At 38.7% G+C, this 17,550-nt stretch overlaps 1 protein-coding gene across 1 annotated transcript in view; it reads right to left on the reverse strand.

The window, feature by feature from the left end:
• Positions 1-17,550, reverse strand: part of BAZ1A (bromodomain adjacent to zinc finger domain 1A) — a 65,353-nt gene that overhangs the window by 33,381 nt on the left and 14,422 nt on the right. The window contains exons 4-7 of the mRNA XM_036384303.2: positions 10,569-10,712; positions 3,995-4,096; positions 2,017-2,104; positions 316-450 (exon numbers count right to left, since the gene is read on the reverse strand). Of these exons, the coding sequence (XP_036240196.1) occupies positions 316-450; positions 2,017-2,104; positions 3,995-4,096; positions 10,569-10,712 (469 nt within the window). The remainder of the gene's footprint in view (positions 1-315; positions 451-2,016; positions 2,105-3,994; positions 4,097-10,568; positions 10,713-17,550) is intronic.

Raw genomic sequence — 17,550 nt, forward strand, 5'->3', positions numbered from 1 at the left:
TAAATTATTTATTAATCCCAGAATGGAAAAGTTCTGTTTGTCATCACAACACACTGAGAAATTAGTTTCTTTATGGGATCCCAGAAATAATAACAAAAATAAGATGATAACATATCAATTATGATCCCTTTTACCAGCTTGACTATGAAGTAATTACTTTAAAGCAATTGTGGAATATATCCCAACTGCCCTCAAAATAAAAGAAGCACAATGTCAACCCTGTATTTCAAATGATCTGAAAACTCAGACAAATAGGAGTACTTCCTAGACTATGCTGATGTGTCTTCATCCAGGATTAGAATTGTTATTACTTACAAGACTTGCAGATGCCCTCTTTGGAGGTCGCCCTCGCCGTCTGCTTGCAGGACTGAAGATAAACGTGGGTGGTTCATCAGGAAAGAAATAGGAGAAGTTTTGTTCTGCTAGATTATATTTTTCAATTGATGTTGCCTTAGTAAGAAAGATGAAAATAGATATTCATGGTGAAATTCTTACCTTTTTAAAAATATAAGCTAAATAATCTAAATATAAGGTAACTAATCAATCATTAATTCACAAAAGAAGACAGTAGGAGCAACCATATCCGCAACTACTTAACTGAGGATAAGAAATAAATCTCTGAAATAGTGTAAGTGAAGAGTTAATCTACCAAGTTATGATAATAATGTATGCAGCACCCATCTGAAACTAGAATTTGGCTTCATTTGGTAAGATGTTGTTTCTTTACATGCCTTTCAGCAAACACAGCTCATAAGTGTCTTCTTAGCATGTTACTGAAGTGTGTCAAGAATAAATTTTGACAGATAAAAGCAGAAACTTAACTTATTGAAGAGTTACATAATTCTCTATTACACAGGTACTTATTTCTAGAGGAAGATTTTTCCAAATTGTCAAAGGTTCTTTTCAAGTCTACTTTCTCAACCGTGACTTCAGGAAGCCTGCCCTTATTGGACAATACAGATGAGGATAAAAAGGAGACATTCCAAACAGGACATGTTAACATAACTGAAATGCAAGGCAATGAGCAAGAGGACAAGACACTCCACAGAAAGCCCAAATAAAGACAAGGTGACAAATAAACATATATAGAATATAACCATTTTCCTGAGGCTTCAGAAAGCATCACTAATAGATTACTAGTCCTTAATGTGGTACAGTGAGCTGGGTCAAAATGACCACTAACAAGCCCAAGGAATGGGGTGGTTTATCCCTTTCAGCTCTATTCTCTTCTATTTCCATTTCTTTGGAAGAGACAGACTCTTAGGAGTTACAAATTTATTTAGAAATTCATTGCCTTTGTTATTTTCCACAACTTTCAGAGGCAAGACTCTCACTGACTCTCATCTGTCCGAGCCTTCCTGTGCAGAATGAGCAGTTACACAGCTGTATGAGAAAATAACAGACATAATAAAAATCCCTGCTACTTTCTAAAAACAAGAATATAGCAAGGATTTCAGGGTCAAGGCTGCAATACACAGGGAAGGAGTCCAGGATCTCTTGTGGTACAACAAGCAAGGCAAGAGAAATTGCTGCCTTGTGCGAAAAGCTGCTCAAATTCTCAGTCCTCTGGTGCCCACTAAGATGTGAACTTCAGTCTGAGTTGTTCCAAGTATCACCATATATCTAAAATTACAAACACATGCACAACCAAAATCCAAGGCCTTATCAAAAATCCATTCCAGCCACCTAAACTCTGGTACCTGTCTCACTGAAGATACGGAGACTGAATTCAATCTATTATAAAATACTTTCCAGCTAAAGAATTAGAACAGAGTAATATTGGTTTACTGTACCAACACAAAACCAGTTCATTTTTATTCAACTTGGAAGTATCAGCCGCATACCTTGAAGAATGGAAACAATTCATGTCCTAGACTAATCAAAAGTATATTATACTTACAAAAACCTAACTGTGACGTAGTATTTAAAAGGAGCTCTGAGCAGCTAGTAGAGAAGAGCAAAAAAATACTAAATAGTGTCAATATTCTATCCCATAAATTATTTCTTCTTGCTTACCTTAGCTTTAATGACTCCATCATGTGGTTCACAGTGTTGTTTCAGAAAAAGTTTAAGTCTATCACGAGAAAAGAGATGTTTCCTCCGGCTGTATTAGGAAAGAAAGGTAGTATTATCAACTAACATCTTTAATTAGTATTTAAGTATTTAATAAGTATTTATTCTTGCCAAAAGTATGTGCAAGAATACATGTGATAGACCATGTGATTGAACTTTTTCTTATTTTCTTAATTATATTTCTTTGAAAGCACAACTGAATTAAAATTTTCCTTATGAATAAAACAAAACACAAGTAGTACATAAAGAGTTGGTTTATGCATCTGCAATTTTTATTTTGAAGATTCTGTTATGTCCTCTTTTATAAACACCCTTTTGATCCACAGTAAATCCTCCAAATACTTCTTAAAATTCCTAACTAAAACTCAAGTCTGACTGTGTCAGAAGAGAGGGAGGACAACAAACAAACAGGGACAGCAGGAAAGCAGCATTCACATCTCTCAAGCTGGGAGGCAAGCCAACAAGTGACAAGGTGAATTCACACACTTCTCAGTCAAGCTATGCCACTCCTTTCTACAGGACAGTGTGCACTCTACTGGCTCCTGGCATTCCAGGGAACCTGCATTACTTCATGGGAAGGAAAAGGCTTCATTACATAGGAGTAGTTAATGGAAAAATAAATCCTGATTTGTGCTGGAACTAAATGACTTGTAATCACATAAACTGAAGTTTGTGCATCAAAACTTTATATAAACTGGATGCTTTAAACAATTACTCTAAACAGATATTTTAACTAAATTTGAGACAAGTTTGCTATTTAAGCAGCAAAACCTCTACACCCTTCCATTTTACATTAATCTGATTGCCAGTGTCTGCTCTAACATTTCAAACCAGCAATGCTACCAGAGTGCTCACAACACCAATAGTTCATTATTATCGTTATTAGAGTTCAAACACTCTTTTCCATCTACTCCATCAATGACAACAGTAGCCAAGGTATCAGAACTCACAGTCTTGCAAAATGTGGAATATATTAAAATTTCCTTAAGAAAGGATGTTCTTTGATGTTTGATCTTTGTATACTTTCAAGCCTAATCAACACAAATGGAAATTTAATGCATGAAATGGAGAGCTTGGTTGTTGGCTACTATAAGTGATGTCCAGGTATTAGAAAAATAAATTATTTGTTGGTAGAATTGCCCTGTTAAGGTTTAGGGCTGGACATACTTCAGTGGTCTCAGACCTGCGGGGAGGTTAACAAAGCTTGGGAATAAGAATGCCCACTGACAGTGGTCACAAAGAACACAGAATTTAAGGGTCACAAAGACATCTAGCAAAATTCCCAGGGTAAGGAAACCCAACCAAGCAACTATACCAACCCAGCTCCAACTGAGTAAAAGGTAATTCTGCAGGGGAAAATCTGTGGCCACCAACTCAGGACCACTGACACAAGAAACTCGCTGACTCAAAAGAGAAAGACTGAGCAAGTGGACTAATTACCATAAGATGTAGGAATTAATAAATTAATTGGAATAATTAACAAATAGAAAATAGAAAAGTAATTAGTAAGAGAACTTATGTAACTTATAGCCAATGAACACTCAATCTTTTTCTTGCTAAAACATGCTCGATTTATGGAATACCACTGATCCCCTAGGCTTGTGAAATGAAAACCTCTGTCTCTCTTGAGTGTGTAATTATTGGCTCACTGCACACTGGGTAACTAATCTGATTTTTGCAGACAACAACAGCAGGTCTCCTCTGTGTGCCAATGAAAGCAGAGACCTGCAAGAAGGTGGTACCGTGTTAATGCTAGCAAAGCTTGGAATCCTTGATACAGAAGGTCTGTATTACAGTATTCTATTCCAGTGCTTTTAATTAAGAGCTCTAACATTGTTTTAAAATGTCATTTTATATCAAAAAATCTTACACAATTCACAGTTATAAAGTATAGTTTTAACTTCCACATACTAATTTTTACCTTAGTTGAGATGCTTTAACAATAACAGCTTCATATAGATGTTTTTTAATAGGTTGGACTTTGTATTTGAACAAAGAAGGATCAATTATGGCTTTCTTCTCCCTAGGAAAAAAAAATTAAAAATTAAAAGTTTACATTCACGTATCATCAGCCTCATATTTTACACATTTAATATATTTATATGCCTATACAATGGACTTCTTAAAAACAGCCAACTTGTAACTTCCACCAGGACCAAAGAGGGCCTATTAATTTATGCCAACTTTTCTGCTACTATATTTAAATCTGCATTAAAACCAGTTCCTGCAAGGAACAGGAAGAACAATGAGGGATGTTTTCTTAGCAAGGAAATGGAAGATAAGAAGGGAAGGAAGAAAGAGAGAGAGACAAGTAATGATACATCCCTACACTTCAGAAAATTGTCTCCTTAATACTCTTAAGTACTCATGATGGTAACAGGAAGACAGGAAAAAGGAGGAAAATTTGGTGAGAAAGGATTCCAAAAGAGAGAAATAAATAAAATTAATAAAACCAGTAGTCCTTGATCTACCAATTGTGTTACAAAACAAGTAAAAAACACCTAAAATATTTTTCCAAAATAACACTTTAGGAAAAAAACCAAATCAAACACTTTACCAACAGCATAAAATAACAGGAAGTAACAGAAACCATAACATATCTACACTTCAAAATAAATGCTCATCGGGTTACATGCTTTATTAGCCAAAGTGCACTTCCCTTTTACAGGTATTCCTACAGAGACCTGGATGTTTTCCCCCCCATGGAAAATATTTCTTCAGTTTTAACATACCATTAACTGTTTTGTTACACCTCTTCCTAGGTGGATAACACCCAGGTTCTGGTGTGCTACCAAAATTCACTCCTTTTCAGGAAAGAGAGGGGCTCTGCCATAGACAATATGCTTTAAGAAGAGTAATGTATTTATGAACAGAGCTGAACTAATAAGACTTCATTTAAATAATGTTGCATTTTGGCATTAAACAACAGAACTAACTTCTCCTGAGGTGACAATTTGTAATCAAGACTTGTACTGCTTTATCAGGAAGAATTCAGTCATCGTCTTATTTCATCAAGAAGGAAAGTTGAAGCAGCTATGTAGATGAACTAGGAGATTTAAAACTATGCATTTCATCACTGTCAGTCCTTCCAGCATTTACAAAATGCTTTCAGGTGGAGTTTGAAAAAATAAACCAGTACATCACTTGCTGTTCTTTAGCCTTGTGAAAAACATGCACATGATATTGAGAACTGTACTTTGCAATGCTCTGAAAATAAAATTTGCTACAATTCTTGTTTTTCCCCCACTAACTCTGTGAAAGAGAAATACAAGAAATGTTAACCTTCCAATGTCTAATAAATACATTATTAACTACAGATTAAACAAAACAGTACTTATTCACCATTAGTGTCATTTCAGATGAGAATAATTTGCAAAGTTCTCAAGAAAAATAGTTTATAATGATTAAATTATCAGCATAGTTAATAATAAATGGACTGACAAAAAAAAGACAGACTTGGAAACAGGAACATATCTACTAGACCTACAGGTAAGTGCTGTGATTTGCATGCGGTGTCTTGCATGATACTTCATGTACATCACAGCTGAAGTCTTAAAGTTGAGTCACTCAGACCAAACACAGTTTAAGAAATATAACAGAAAAAAGTCCACCCAGCCATTCATATTAGCAAAACAGAGATCAACTGTAATCCAGTATATCCACTGGCAAGAATTTAACATATTTACATAAGTTTGTTAGAAGAGCCTTCATATTCTGGTCATACCATGACATGGTCTTCCATGACCACCTTCAGTCTAAGACAGGAAAGCTAAAGTAATAAAGGCTGTCCCCAGGAATTTTTGGATAGTATGAAAGACAAACTTGCACCTCATCACACACCATTGCCTTTCCAGGCCTTTCATCTAGTAAGCTGAAGAATGGCCCAAACACAATGTTCAGATACAAAATAAAAGGCATCAGAGTACCAATATGAAATCAAAAGTCTATCAGCTTATTTACACATTTTGAATAGGTTCTAAGCTTCAATACTGTCTGCAATCAAATTCAGGGCCCAAAGAATAATGAAATTTTCAACTCTTCATCATTAATCTTTTCTTCTTAGTTTGTGTAAATCTTTCTCAATTTCAGTGGATCATATATAATAGCCCAAATGTAATTTCAAAACACACTAAATTTTCTGCTTAGTTTCTGAGTTTCTCGTTATTATCCAAAGAAGTAAATATATTCCCGACATCCTCTGCCAAATTTAGAGTAAAAATTTTGCTTAGTGCAAAAGAGGAAGAAAAAGGTAATTCAACACACAAAGCAATCTTTAAAAATTATATAGATTATCTAGCAGCTTTAGCGTAAAAATATTATTATTTTTGATTATATTTTATTTTGTAAAGCATTATATAAAACACATTAGAATTAGCAAGGGTTAGATCCATTTCACAGCAGAGTTCCCTTACAAAAATCTTCTCAGCACAGCTCTGACACACAAATCCAGAGGAAAAAATACAGAGTATTCTGTAACTTAGTAGGTAAAAACTACAACTGACTCACCCATATCACAATAGTTTCTACTGCAGTCAAGTGAATGTGGTTAGTACTTGTGTGAGAATCTTGCATTTTTAATAAGGTTATAGTGAACCACTGACAGGTAATAATCCCATCAGGCCTTCAATTACTTTGGCATGTTGCCCACATGACCTGAACATAAATTTCTTCTTACACTACAGCTATGCTACACTCTGACAGCACAGTACTAAGGGAGCAGTACTAAGTAACCCCTGAGACCTTAGAACCATGGAATTGTTAATGTTGGAAAAGGCCTCTAGGATTGAGTCCAACTACCAACCTGGCCCCATCGTGCTCATCGCTAAATCACATTTTCAAGCGCCACATCCACATGGCCTTTTGAACACTCCCAGAGATGATGATTTCATGACATCCCTGGGCAGCCTATTCCAATGCCTGATGTTTCAGTGGAGAAATTTTTCCTATTATCCAATATAAAACCTTCCCCTGGCACAATTTGAGGCCACTTCATCCTGTCACTTTGCAACCTGGGAGAAGAGATCAACTACACCCTGGTTTCAGGTGGTTGTAGGGAGTGCTAAGGTCCCCCCTGAACCTCCTTTTCTCCAGGCTAAATAAACCCTGCTCCTTCAACCTTATCCTCCTGAATTACCTTGTCCAGGACACCTATCTGCATCATCTGGTCTGAGTCTTGCCACAGCTACCTGTATCTTACTGTATTTAACAGAAATCAAAAAATTGCACCAAAAAATACTGAAGTTGGAGGATCCAGAATGTTGTCCTGAAGTGCTAAAATGACTGCTGTCCCACTTTTCCAGAAAAAGGCAGTGGCTTTTTTATCTCTTTCACTAAATTTGGGAATGGACAAAACTCCCTTGAAGAATGCTAGGTAAATAACAGAATCATTTATGGTCTCATCACGCTCCAGTGCAAGCCTTGCACAGGTAACCTGTCAGCAAACTGATCCCCATGGCATGGCTGCCTCTGACATCTCTGCAGGTTGCCACTGACAAGGAACTCTGTACTGAGCAATAACAACTGCCCACTTGGAATTGCAAATATTTTCTGCAAGTCTTTTCAACAACAAAACAGAGCAACCTGAAAACTGTTAAGAACAATGTTCTAGGGACAACACAACAGCACTTTGCAACAAAATCCTGACTTTTAACTTTTTGGTGAAGATTTTAAGGTGCCTTTGATCCAGGTACTTTGGTTTTTCCTGATAACATAAAAAGAGGACTACCCATCATTATTATTCTTGGATTCAAGCAATGTAGGAATGAAAGAGGAAGAAAGGAAACATAAGAATTACATATGAAGAAAGATTTTACTGTACTGAAGATGACAAGCTATGCCCACATTTTGACGTATCCAGTTAATAATTTTTTTCCTCCAAATAAATTTTAAAAACTCATCTGAAGATGCTAAAAGCCCTGGATAGTAAGGTTACACTGACATTACTTCCAAAAACTGTTACTTCTTATATCCCAAAACTTGCAGAAACAATTAGCCCTTCCCCAAAATTAATCTTCAATTCAAACTGAACAAACACCCAAATTTACTGTCATAAACCAGCCAGCAAACCAATAATTTTTTTTCTAGTATTTCTGATGATTCTTGATGATTCACACTACTCACAGCCCTGACAAAAGGAATGACATGAATAATTAAGTTGCAGCTGAATTGTATGCATTTGGCAGCAAAAGCCCCTCAAACCTCCAGGTTGTTGCTGAGTGCTAAAGCCAACACAAGAGTTCAACCTTACCTTTAAAAGTCTATCAGTTTAAGGTGTGAACACTACTATTCCATGTGACCACTATCCTATGGTACCAGAGGCTCCCAGGGCATAGCAGAAATGTTTTAAGAACTCATAAGATTTGCTACCTTTCGCTATGTAAGCCAGGCCTTAGAGCACAGCCTGTTTTTCTGAAGGAAAGTAAGAGCATCATAGCCTCTTTCTCCTGTACCACCCCAACTTTTACTGAAAAACACAACAGAAAAGGTCAACAGGAACATTTGTATAGACTACACAGCTATTTCTGCCCCACACAGACAGGAGGAGTAGGGTCACAGAAAGGCTGAGATCTCTAATGACGTCTATTTTCAGTTAAGATTCTCTAGCCTCACAGATTCTTTAGGAAAAATATTTGCAGATGGCCCATCAATCTGTGCTGTGCTCCCCTCCCCCTCCCTCACAAACACCCTGAGCATCTGCTGTACCATTGTTTAACAGCACTGCAGCTTTGCACAAAGACAGTCTCAAAACCTGGAGATTTGTGTGCAGGCTGAGGCAGAACTGTCCTGCACATATCAATCTGACATTGGTCCCAAGGTGACTAACATACATACTCTCCATATGCAAGTCCTCCATGAACAGCAAAATACAGTCTCTGAAAGACTAGGGATGCAAAACCATGTCATTCAGTTCAGTGAGATTTGTTTTGAGCAATGGTACAAAGAATCTTATATGCTAGCATACAAAAATTCATGACAATGCTCTACTTACAGATAGGTTTTACACATTCTGCAAATAATACTTTTCAAGTCTGCATATACCCAGAATATATCTAGAAAATTGCTGTTACTACACTCTCACATTTGTTATAAACAGACTCACTTAAAAGTTACAGTAAGCATTTTAAAGACACAAGAGGTTTGCAATTTAACTTGCAGCATAAATGTTAGATATGTCCCAGAACACTGCTTCAAAAGCCTATATATTCTCACAAGAACTCCCCTTCTAAGAGAAAGAAATTATTTTCCCTCCCTTCTCTGCATTGTCAAAATAACTAATCAGCTGGGGAGAACAACAGATTGACTGGGAGTGCAAGACTTAGTCTTACCACCAGCTCTGCATGCATGGAAGTGACAGCACTATAATGGATCAATCCTACAGTCAGCTCTGTGCATGCTTGCCTAATTCCAATAACCTCCTTTCAAATGCCACATGCCTTTTGGAATACTGAAAATGCATTTATTTTTTCATTCCTCAAATACATAGGACATCTTCATGAACAACTCAGACACTGCCTTCAAGAGACAGCAAAGAAATTTAAAAATTATTTATCCCATGTTATTTTCTTAACCAAGTGAGGAGCTCTACCCTAGTTATTCTAGGCATGTCAGGACATGACTTCATCATGAAGCAATCAACAAGATTAACTTCTGCATCCATGTGACATCTTAAAGTCAGTAACAGTTCATGCAAAGCCTGTATGTTGCTAGATCCTAGATTAGGGCCCACTTCAAACACTCCTCTTTCATCATCATGCCTATGAAACATAGAAGTCTTTCTTCTCAGTATACTGCTAGGATAGGCTCAATTACTGCTCAGTAAAGGGACACTCCAACACAATAAACAACACAGTTACAACCAAGAAGCTCTCCTATTCAATGTTATTAGGCTACTCCAGCCCATAGGAAGTTCCTCAAGACAAGACACACAGTTTCACTACACCTAACATCATAACCAAATCCATCAAATACAACGATATATTTATATGGACACATGCACAATGAAGAAAGCTTGTTATGTTTTTGGTTTTTTGGACACAAACACAACAAGTCTCTGGGAAGACTTTTCAGAGAGCTCCAGTACAGCGTGTTCTCCTGTCATACAGTAATCTCAACTCTGAGCCCCATAATGGAAGTGAAGTGATACCAAACTGCACAACTGCAGCACATGCTGCACTTTCTGCTACAGCAGCACAGATGTCCCAGCTCAGAGAACTACAAAGAGGTACACACAGCTCTTCCACCATCGCTCAGCAAAAACACTGTCATTGCAAAGAGATAAACAATGATTAATCTGTAGGTATTGCACTTCTCATAATGCAGTTTTCTGGTGCGTTAGCAGAGCCTGCACCTCAGAAGGTTCAGCTTGTCACCTTCAGCTGTCTAAACGCTCACAATCCATACAGATCAAGTAATTTGTTTCAGTCAGAGTCTGACACATCTAGCTTTAATCTCATTCCCACCCAGTCAGAATGACACTCAGTAAAAGTATCCTGTACCCGTTTTGTGCAGAGCTATTGTGCGTTTCTGAGTCGTCACTGTCGCTGATGACAATGGTGTCCCCATCAGCACTGCTGGTGTGCCCATTCGCCATTCCATTGTGATGGGCTGGAGCTATGACTTCCAAAACCTTACACTGCAACCTGCAATAAAACACAGACGTTTATTAATGGCAAAAGTCTTTCGCTAGTACAAGGAGCCTAAAATTGTAGCAGATGTTATTTTAAGAATACATACGTAACTGAGCATTGTACTGTCTAGTAAGCAAGTAACCAAGAGCCTTGAACTGAAATAACTAGGTAAAATATCAATTTCGTAAGCACCATCTAATAAATGGACAAATTCATCGGCTTACACAGCCATCAGCTTCACTTCTCAAGAAACAAATCAAGTTACTTGTGGTTCTGAGGTTTTTCTTCGGTTCTCATTTAAGTAAACTAAAAAGTTAACTTAATGTATTACTTTAAAACTAGACAACAAAACTCCTATGTTATTTTCATAGCAGTCTAAGAAAAGCAAAAGATTTTGAGATCATAAAGTATTTTTACTTGTAAGAGATCATCATCTACTACTGTTGATGACCTAAATAAACAAGGCTGAAATGATCATTATGCATCTAATCTTAATAATGGCCCATTTATCTGCTGACACATATTAAGGCTCCATCTGGCATGCACACAATTGACAAAACAAGCCTATTCCTTTGCCATCCTGAATGCTAGTTATAAAAGGGAGAATTAACTACATATCAAAAAGTAGGATTAATCAACACTTCATGCTGGGTAACTGTACTATAGCTGGTTCTTAACCACAAACTTTCACCCCTTTCTAGAATTCCATGGTTCCTATTATTTAGTTTAACATCCAAAAGCCTTGTCTGATTCATGAAAATTAACTGCTGTAGCCAATGGATGTTGTCACATTCTACCACTAAAAGCTCAAAGCATGGAGGAAAAGAACACATAATAATTTTCTTCTCAGGGCACCAAGCAGTCCCACTTGAAATATGTAAAATGAAGAATACACGAAGTTCTGGGCTTGAACTAGTGGTGTCGAACTTAGGCTAAAAACAAATAAACCTCACAAAATCCGTGACAAATTCTAGATGTTCTTCTTTCTGAACTGAACATTGGCAAAAAGGAAGTAATGTCAAAATATTTCTTGAACACATCTTTCTGCAAGCAGATAGTACTGCCAAAAACTTGCACACATGGAAAAGACTGGGGATAGAGAAAAGGGAAAGGAAAGATGGTGGTAACCTGAGAAAACCCCAAAGAATTAAAATAACGTAATGACATTAAAATATCCAAGGTAGTATTCTTGTGACATTATCAAGGATCAGTAATGGAGTTAGACTCTGTAGCTGCTCTCTCCAATAGGAAGGGAGGTCCAGGATGCTCCAGCAAGTTATTTAAAAATATGACAATAATTTAATTTTAAAAAACCAACAAAACTATTTACATCCTTATATACTCCTAGAGACAACAATATGACCAATCCTTACAGTGTCCATGGGGACACAAGAGCTGCTTGCATGCAGAGGCAGCCTGAGCCCACTTGGACTTGCTGGCCACAGACACACTGCCATTCCAATGCAGCCTATCTTGTTTCCAAAGCTGGCTGGTCTGGAAGACATGTCTTCCCAGACAGTGGAGACCAAGCTTATTAACTGTAAAAAATCTAAATGGATTCTGTATGAAGAACCGAGAGTGTCCAAGTATAGTGGAGGTAGAACCTGGTGACTGCTCACAAAGTCAATCCAAGTCCAACAAGGCTTATTAAGGCTTGGCCCAGCACCAGACTCTGAGTCCTCTAAGTAAAGTCTATTATTAGTAACTTGGTTTTCCACTATTTGGAACATCACAGTTACCTCTTCATCCTATGGAATATGGAACCAACTGCATGATAGAATGTGTATTATTAGGCTGGGTGTTTTAAAATCCAACAAAGATCATCTCCTAAAAAAAGTCTTCTTAGCAGAATTAGTTTTGTTTCAGATTATGAAATGCATTTCCTAGCGAGTACAACTCAAATGAAGCCACACCTTCAGCTTCTCACGGAAACCAGCGGAGGCTGCCGACACGCTCGTGCAGTTCCGGCGCTCCCCACTAGGGGGGGCGCACACGGCACGGCCCCCGCGCCCCCGCTGACAAAGAGGCCTCAGCGCACGCCCGGCCCGGGCCGTCCTCCCGCACAAAAACACTTCATATTCCACTCACCGAGGGGCTTTCCAGCACTGGCTCTACCTGCTCATCCATCGAGCGCCCCGTAATTTACAGGGCCTCACATCTCTTTTTCTAAGAATGGAAATTACATATTCTATATGCTTGATTCAATAAGCAGCCAAATCCCCAATAACAGCTGCATTCCACCCCCGCCCCTTTCCCCTTTATTTTTCAGCAGGAAGAATGACTAACAGATTAAGCTATCTCAGAAAGGAAGTGATACTCCATCTTCTATGCCATTCAAATCATTACCAGAAACCTTTGGGGAAGGAATCAAGTGAAACACACATTACCTGGTGCAATAAAAGCACAATCCTGTGCAATTTAATGCTTACTGATGGACAGGAGATTAAAGACAGTGATGCAACCATTCCTTCTGGCATTAAATAAATAATCTATGAATGATTTTTTTAGCTTGTAGTCAAGTCATGGCTAATAGCACCAATTCCCTGGACTAAGCGGCAAAAACACTGTTTCTAGTGCAAGTGGTCTACTCTTCTCGATAACCTAACAATTCCATGAGTTCACTCACAACAACTCTTATATTATAAGGCACATAAAACAACATAGCTGAAAGCTGAAGCAAGACATTTAAATGAAGATACTACTTGAATTATTTCCTAAAAAAGATACTTCAAAATCTTTACACAGCTTATGTCAAACCATGCTCACTATTCCCATAAAATAAGATTTGGGGACAACTCAATCTAAAACTCAATCTAAAAAGACAGCAGCATCAACGTACATAAATATGTACCCGAAATATCCCCATCGGTCAGGAAGCATTTTTTTCAAATTACAATAAAGATTACAGTCACACTGAGTGAATGCCAAAGGCTTTCAAAATAAATTGAGAATAGAACCATTAGGAACTTGCACACAACAGTCCCAGCAACTCTAGCTCAGACACTACTTAAAACAATTTTGCTTACCTATTTCTGCACTACAGGCTGTTATCAACAGTGGGGTCTTCTGGCTCATTGAAAGGATGGCCTCATGCTTACAGATCTAATTTTTGTTAGGCTCAGAAACTAAGATCTTTGAGGTCTGTTATAGTAAGGGCTCCAATAAACGCTTAGCCTTATGGTTTTATCTTTATTCTTTTAAAAAAACCAAAACAAGAAAGAACAACACAGCAGTCCAAAGGTTTTCAACACAAAGCCAGAGTTCAGTATCACAAACATAATTTATTTTTAAAATGTATCTTCTCTCTCAAATGAAGAAGTCTGAGAACTTCCATTGATTTCCATTACAGTTGTGTAGGGCTGGTCAGCTGCACAAGCAAAAGAACAGAACTAACTCCAGCAACCCAAGGCTAGGGACTACAGACTGGGGCACAGGACAGTTCCCCAGGAAACCCAACTCAGTCTTCTTCTGCAGAAACTATTCTGGGCTGTGCTTAGAAGAGCCTGCTGCTCCACAAGATGCAGAGATGACTTAATGGCTCCTGTCAAATGGGGAGATCTTCCTTTGCCACTCCTCTTTCCAGCCACATACATGGTGCTTGTTTTTTGCAGCTCTGGCAATCACTTTCATTTATTAATTGTCATGAAACTGGATTCAACTACCTAATAAAAAACTAAACAAAAGTATATATATAAAAAAAAACCCAAAAATCCCTAAACCAATGTGAAATGCTGGGTAAGCTTGTGTTATTATCACCTACTTTAAGCAGCTCACTGAAGGATAGATGAGAACTAGGGCATATGCAAGTTACAAACACTGACCACAGATAAATGCAGAGGAGGATGGAGAGCTGTCCATTTACTCAAGAGGTGGGAGAAGAGGGGCTGCCATTGAAGACCAAGGCAAATAAGTTTTTGATTACCTCAGCCTTCCACTCATCCATTGTCACCAGTTTTCCAGCACTGTTTATCAGGGGGTTACACCCTCTTGACCTTCCGTTTCTGGTTAATGCACGTGTTAAAGCCCTTCCTGTTATTCTTTGCATCCCCTGCAAGGTTCAATTCCAGCTTTGCCTTGCTCTTCCCAGGTCACCTGTCAGTCCTATCTTCTGTCTGTGTATTTGCTTCTTGCTCTTTAGTTTGAACATCAGGTCCCTACTCAGCCAGGCCACTGTGCTATTTTCCAGCAGATGTCAGGGTGGTTGAAGACCCCAAGAAGGACAAGAGCCTGTGAGTGCAATGGTTCCTGTAGTCAGCAATAGTTCCTGACAAAGCAATAAAGTTTTGTCAATACAGACACCTTGATCGGGGTGTCTGTAGCAGTTACCAACCTTTGTTACCAACCTTGCTTCCTTTTGTTGCCTCAGTGTCTGATTTTTACCCACAGGCTTTCAACCTGCTCATGGCTGTTCTTCAGAGACAACTCTTTACACTCAATCCACCTCTTGATGTAGGGGGCAACCCCTCCTCCTCTCTTCCTCCCATCTCTTCTGAACAGCCTGTAGCCATCAATGGTCACAGTCCAGTCATGGGATTTGTCCCACCATATTTCAGCAATGGCAACAAGGTCATAGCTTTCTAGCAGCAAAATGCTTTCCAACTACTGTTTGTTGCTGATGCTGTGTGCTTTGATGCAAAGGCACCCTCAGCTGGGCTGTCAGCTTCCTAGAGGAGCACACCCCTGAATTCCTTAAGAGATAATTCTCTGGTTATTATATTATCTGGTTTATTATTATAAACCCTTTTGGTTTCTAATACCTTAGGAGACCCTGGCTCATCTCCCTAACACTGCATGTTCCAACATGGCTCACACATTTCTGAGTCAGTATAATATAGATGCATTTCAGCTAGACTACTGATTTCACCCCCAACACTGGCAAGCCTGGTCTTATCCCTTTCCTTCTTCAAACCTAATTTTAAGCCTTTTCAATCATCCCTGCCAACTCATGGACTTTTAGACAGGCAAACCCCATTTGTCTACAGCATGCCTGGTGCCATAGAAACTGTCCCATGATTGCAAAAGCCAAAACACCACTGATGGCCTTTAAGCCACATGTTGATCAAGTGAGTTCTCCTGTTCCTTTCAGCATTTTCCTCCCTGCTACCAAAGGATTTGAGGAAAACACCACCTGTGCTCTTGTTCTTTCAATCTGCTGCCCTAGTGCCCTGAAGTTCTTTTTGACCGCCATGAGACTTCTCTCATCAACCTTGATACTGCCAACCTGCACAACTAGAAGTCGGTAATAATCAGAGGGCTCACTTAGTCCTGGGAGTCTCCTGATGACATCCCTTACCCAAGTCCCAAGGAAGCAGCAGACTTGCCTGTGGAATGGATCCAGATATGGAGCCCTCAGTTTCCCTGCAAAGGGAATCACCTACAATCACCTGTCTTTCTTTCTTAACACCCAAAGTTGTGATCCGTCTGGCTGACTTGTTGTGGGCAAGCTCCAAGAGAAAACTTCATCCCCACTATTTTCTGTCTGACCCTGATATTGCAGACCTTCATACATTTTCTGCAAGGCCACTTGGAAAGGAAGGGGAGGCTGGGGGGAGTTGTCCTATCTCCCTGGACAGGGACCTGTTTCCATTGACCCATACCTTTTAGGTCCCCCCTTCTCCCTGCTGGTGAGAGGGTCAGAGTTTCTCTGACTCTTGCCAAGCTTCCATCCACTGCATTTCTCTCAGGGGCTGGAGGATGTGACTCCACCAGTCTGTTTTCTCTCACACTCCCTGATACTCCTCAGCCTTTTCCCTTCCTCTTTAGAATGAAACAAACCAGAACAAATTCTTTCCTTCATCTCAGCAACACAAAGACATATACACATACAAGCTATTAGGAGTTGCAACAGGCCAGGTATCTCCATCTACTGCTGCTGGAGAAGTAGAAGAACACAGTTTAAACAAGAGAAGAGAATCTGCACTCTACTATGTAACAGGCCCAAACCATTACAGGATACCATCTGAAAAACCTCGACCCTGCAACTATTGGCACTTTTTCTTCCCAGTAAAGTTCTTCCCAAAGGCCTTCCCAAGCAGGCCTTTACGTCCAACCAAGGCTGGCATTAGAGAGGCTCTGAGAGGAGAAACCACTTCTCACAGCTCCTCAATTGAGCATTCTGCACACCAGCTTCTGATCTGGCTGGCACTAATTACTCTGACAGAAATAATAGTCTGGTATTCAGCTACGTCCCCATTTCAAGTCAAAAAAACAAGATACCCTGAAGGCTCAGATGAGTTGTAAATGTGTCTCTTTATGCTTTATGATAAGTAGACAAAAACTATCCCTTGGATGGCACATGGCTGTTTTAAATGAGACAGTGGGGGAACACTGCAACACTTTGAAGCCAGCTTTTAAAATAAAACCCACAATGATCAGTGAATCAGAAGCAAATTCACTTTTTAAGACACACAAATGAAAGTAGTGTTTTTCAAATGCCAAAATTAAAAAAGCACACTTTTTCTAAAAACATATAGTTAGTTGAATACAGAAACCCCCATAAGAGTAATACAAGAAGCTGTAGTAGCAAGTGCTAAAAAGCACCAAAAAAAGCTATAGCACCATTCTGTTTTGTGAGCTTTTAGGAAGTTTTTAAGAAGCAAATGTCAAGTAAGTGCAGTCACTCATATCCTCGTCCTAACAGTTTTCATACGCTTGAGAGTAATTAAAGAGGTAAAAGACAAGATCTGAGGGGAATAAGTGACATCTTTTACTAAGCTAACTGATACTGTTTAATGCACACACAAACAAAAGCACACAACAAGGAGACAGGTTTTATGCACATAATGGATTCCTAAAGTACAGAAAGAGCTGCTGCTTTCGGGTTTTAGCATCTTTATTCAAGTTATAATTA

This window comes from Molothrus ater, chromosome 6 (genome assembly GCF_012460135.2).
Source record: "Molothrus ater isolate BHLD 08-10-18 breed brown headed cowbird chromosome 6, BPBGC_Mater_1.1, whole genome shotgun sequence".
In the NCBI taxonomy this organism is placed as follows: Eukaryota; Metazoa; Chordata; class Aves; order Passeriformes; family Icteridae; genus Molothrus; species Molothrus ater.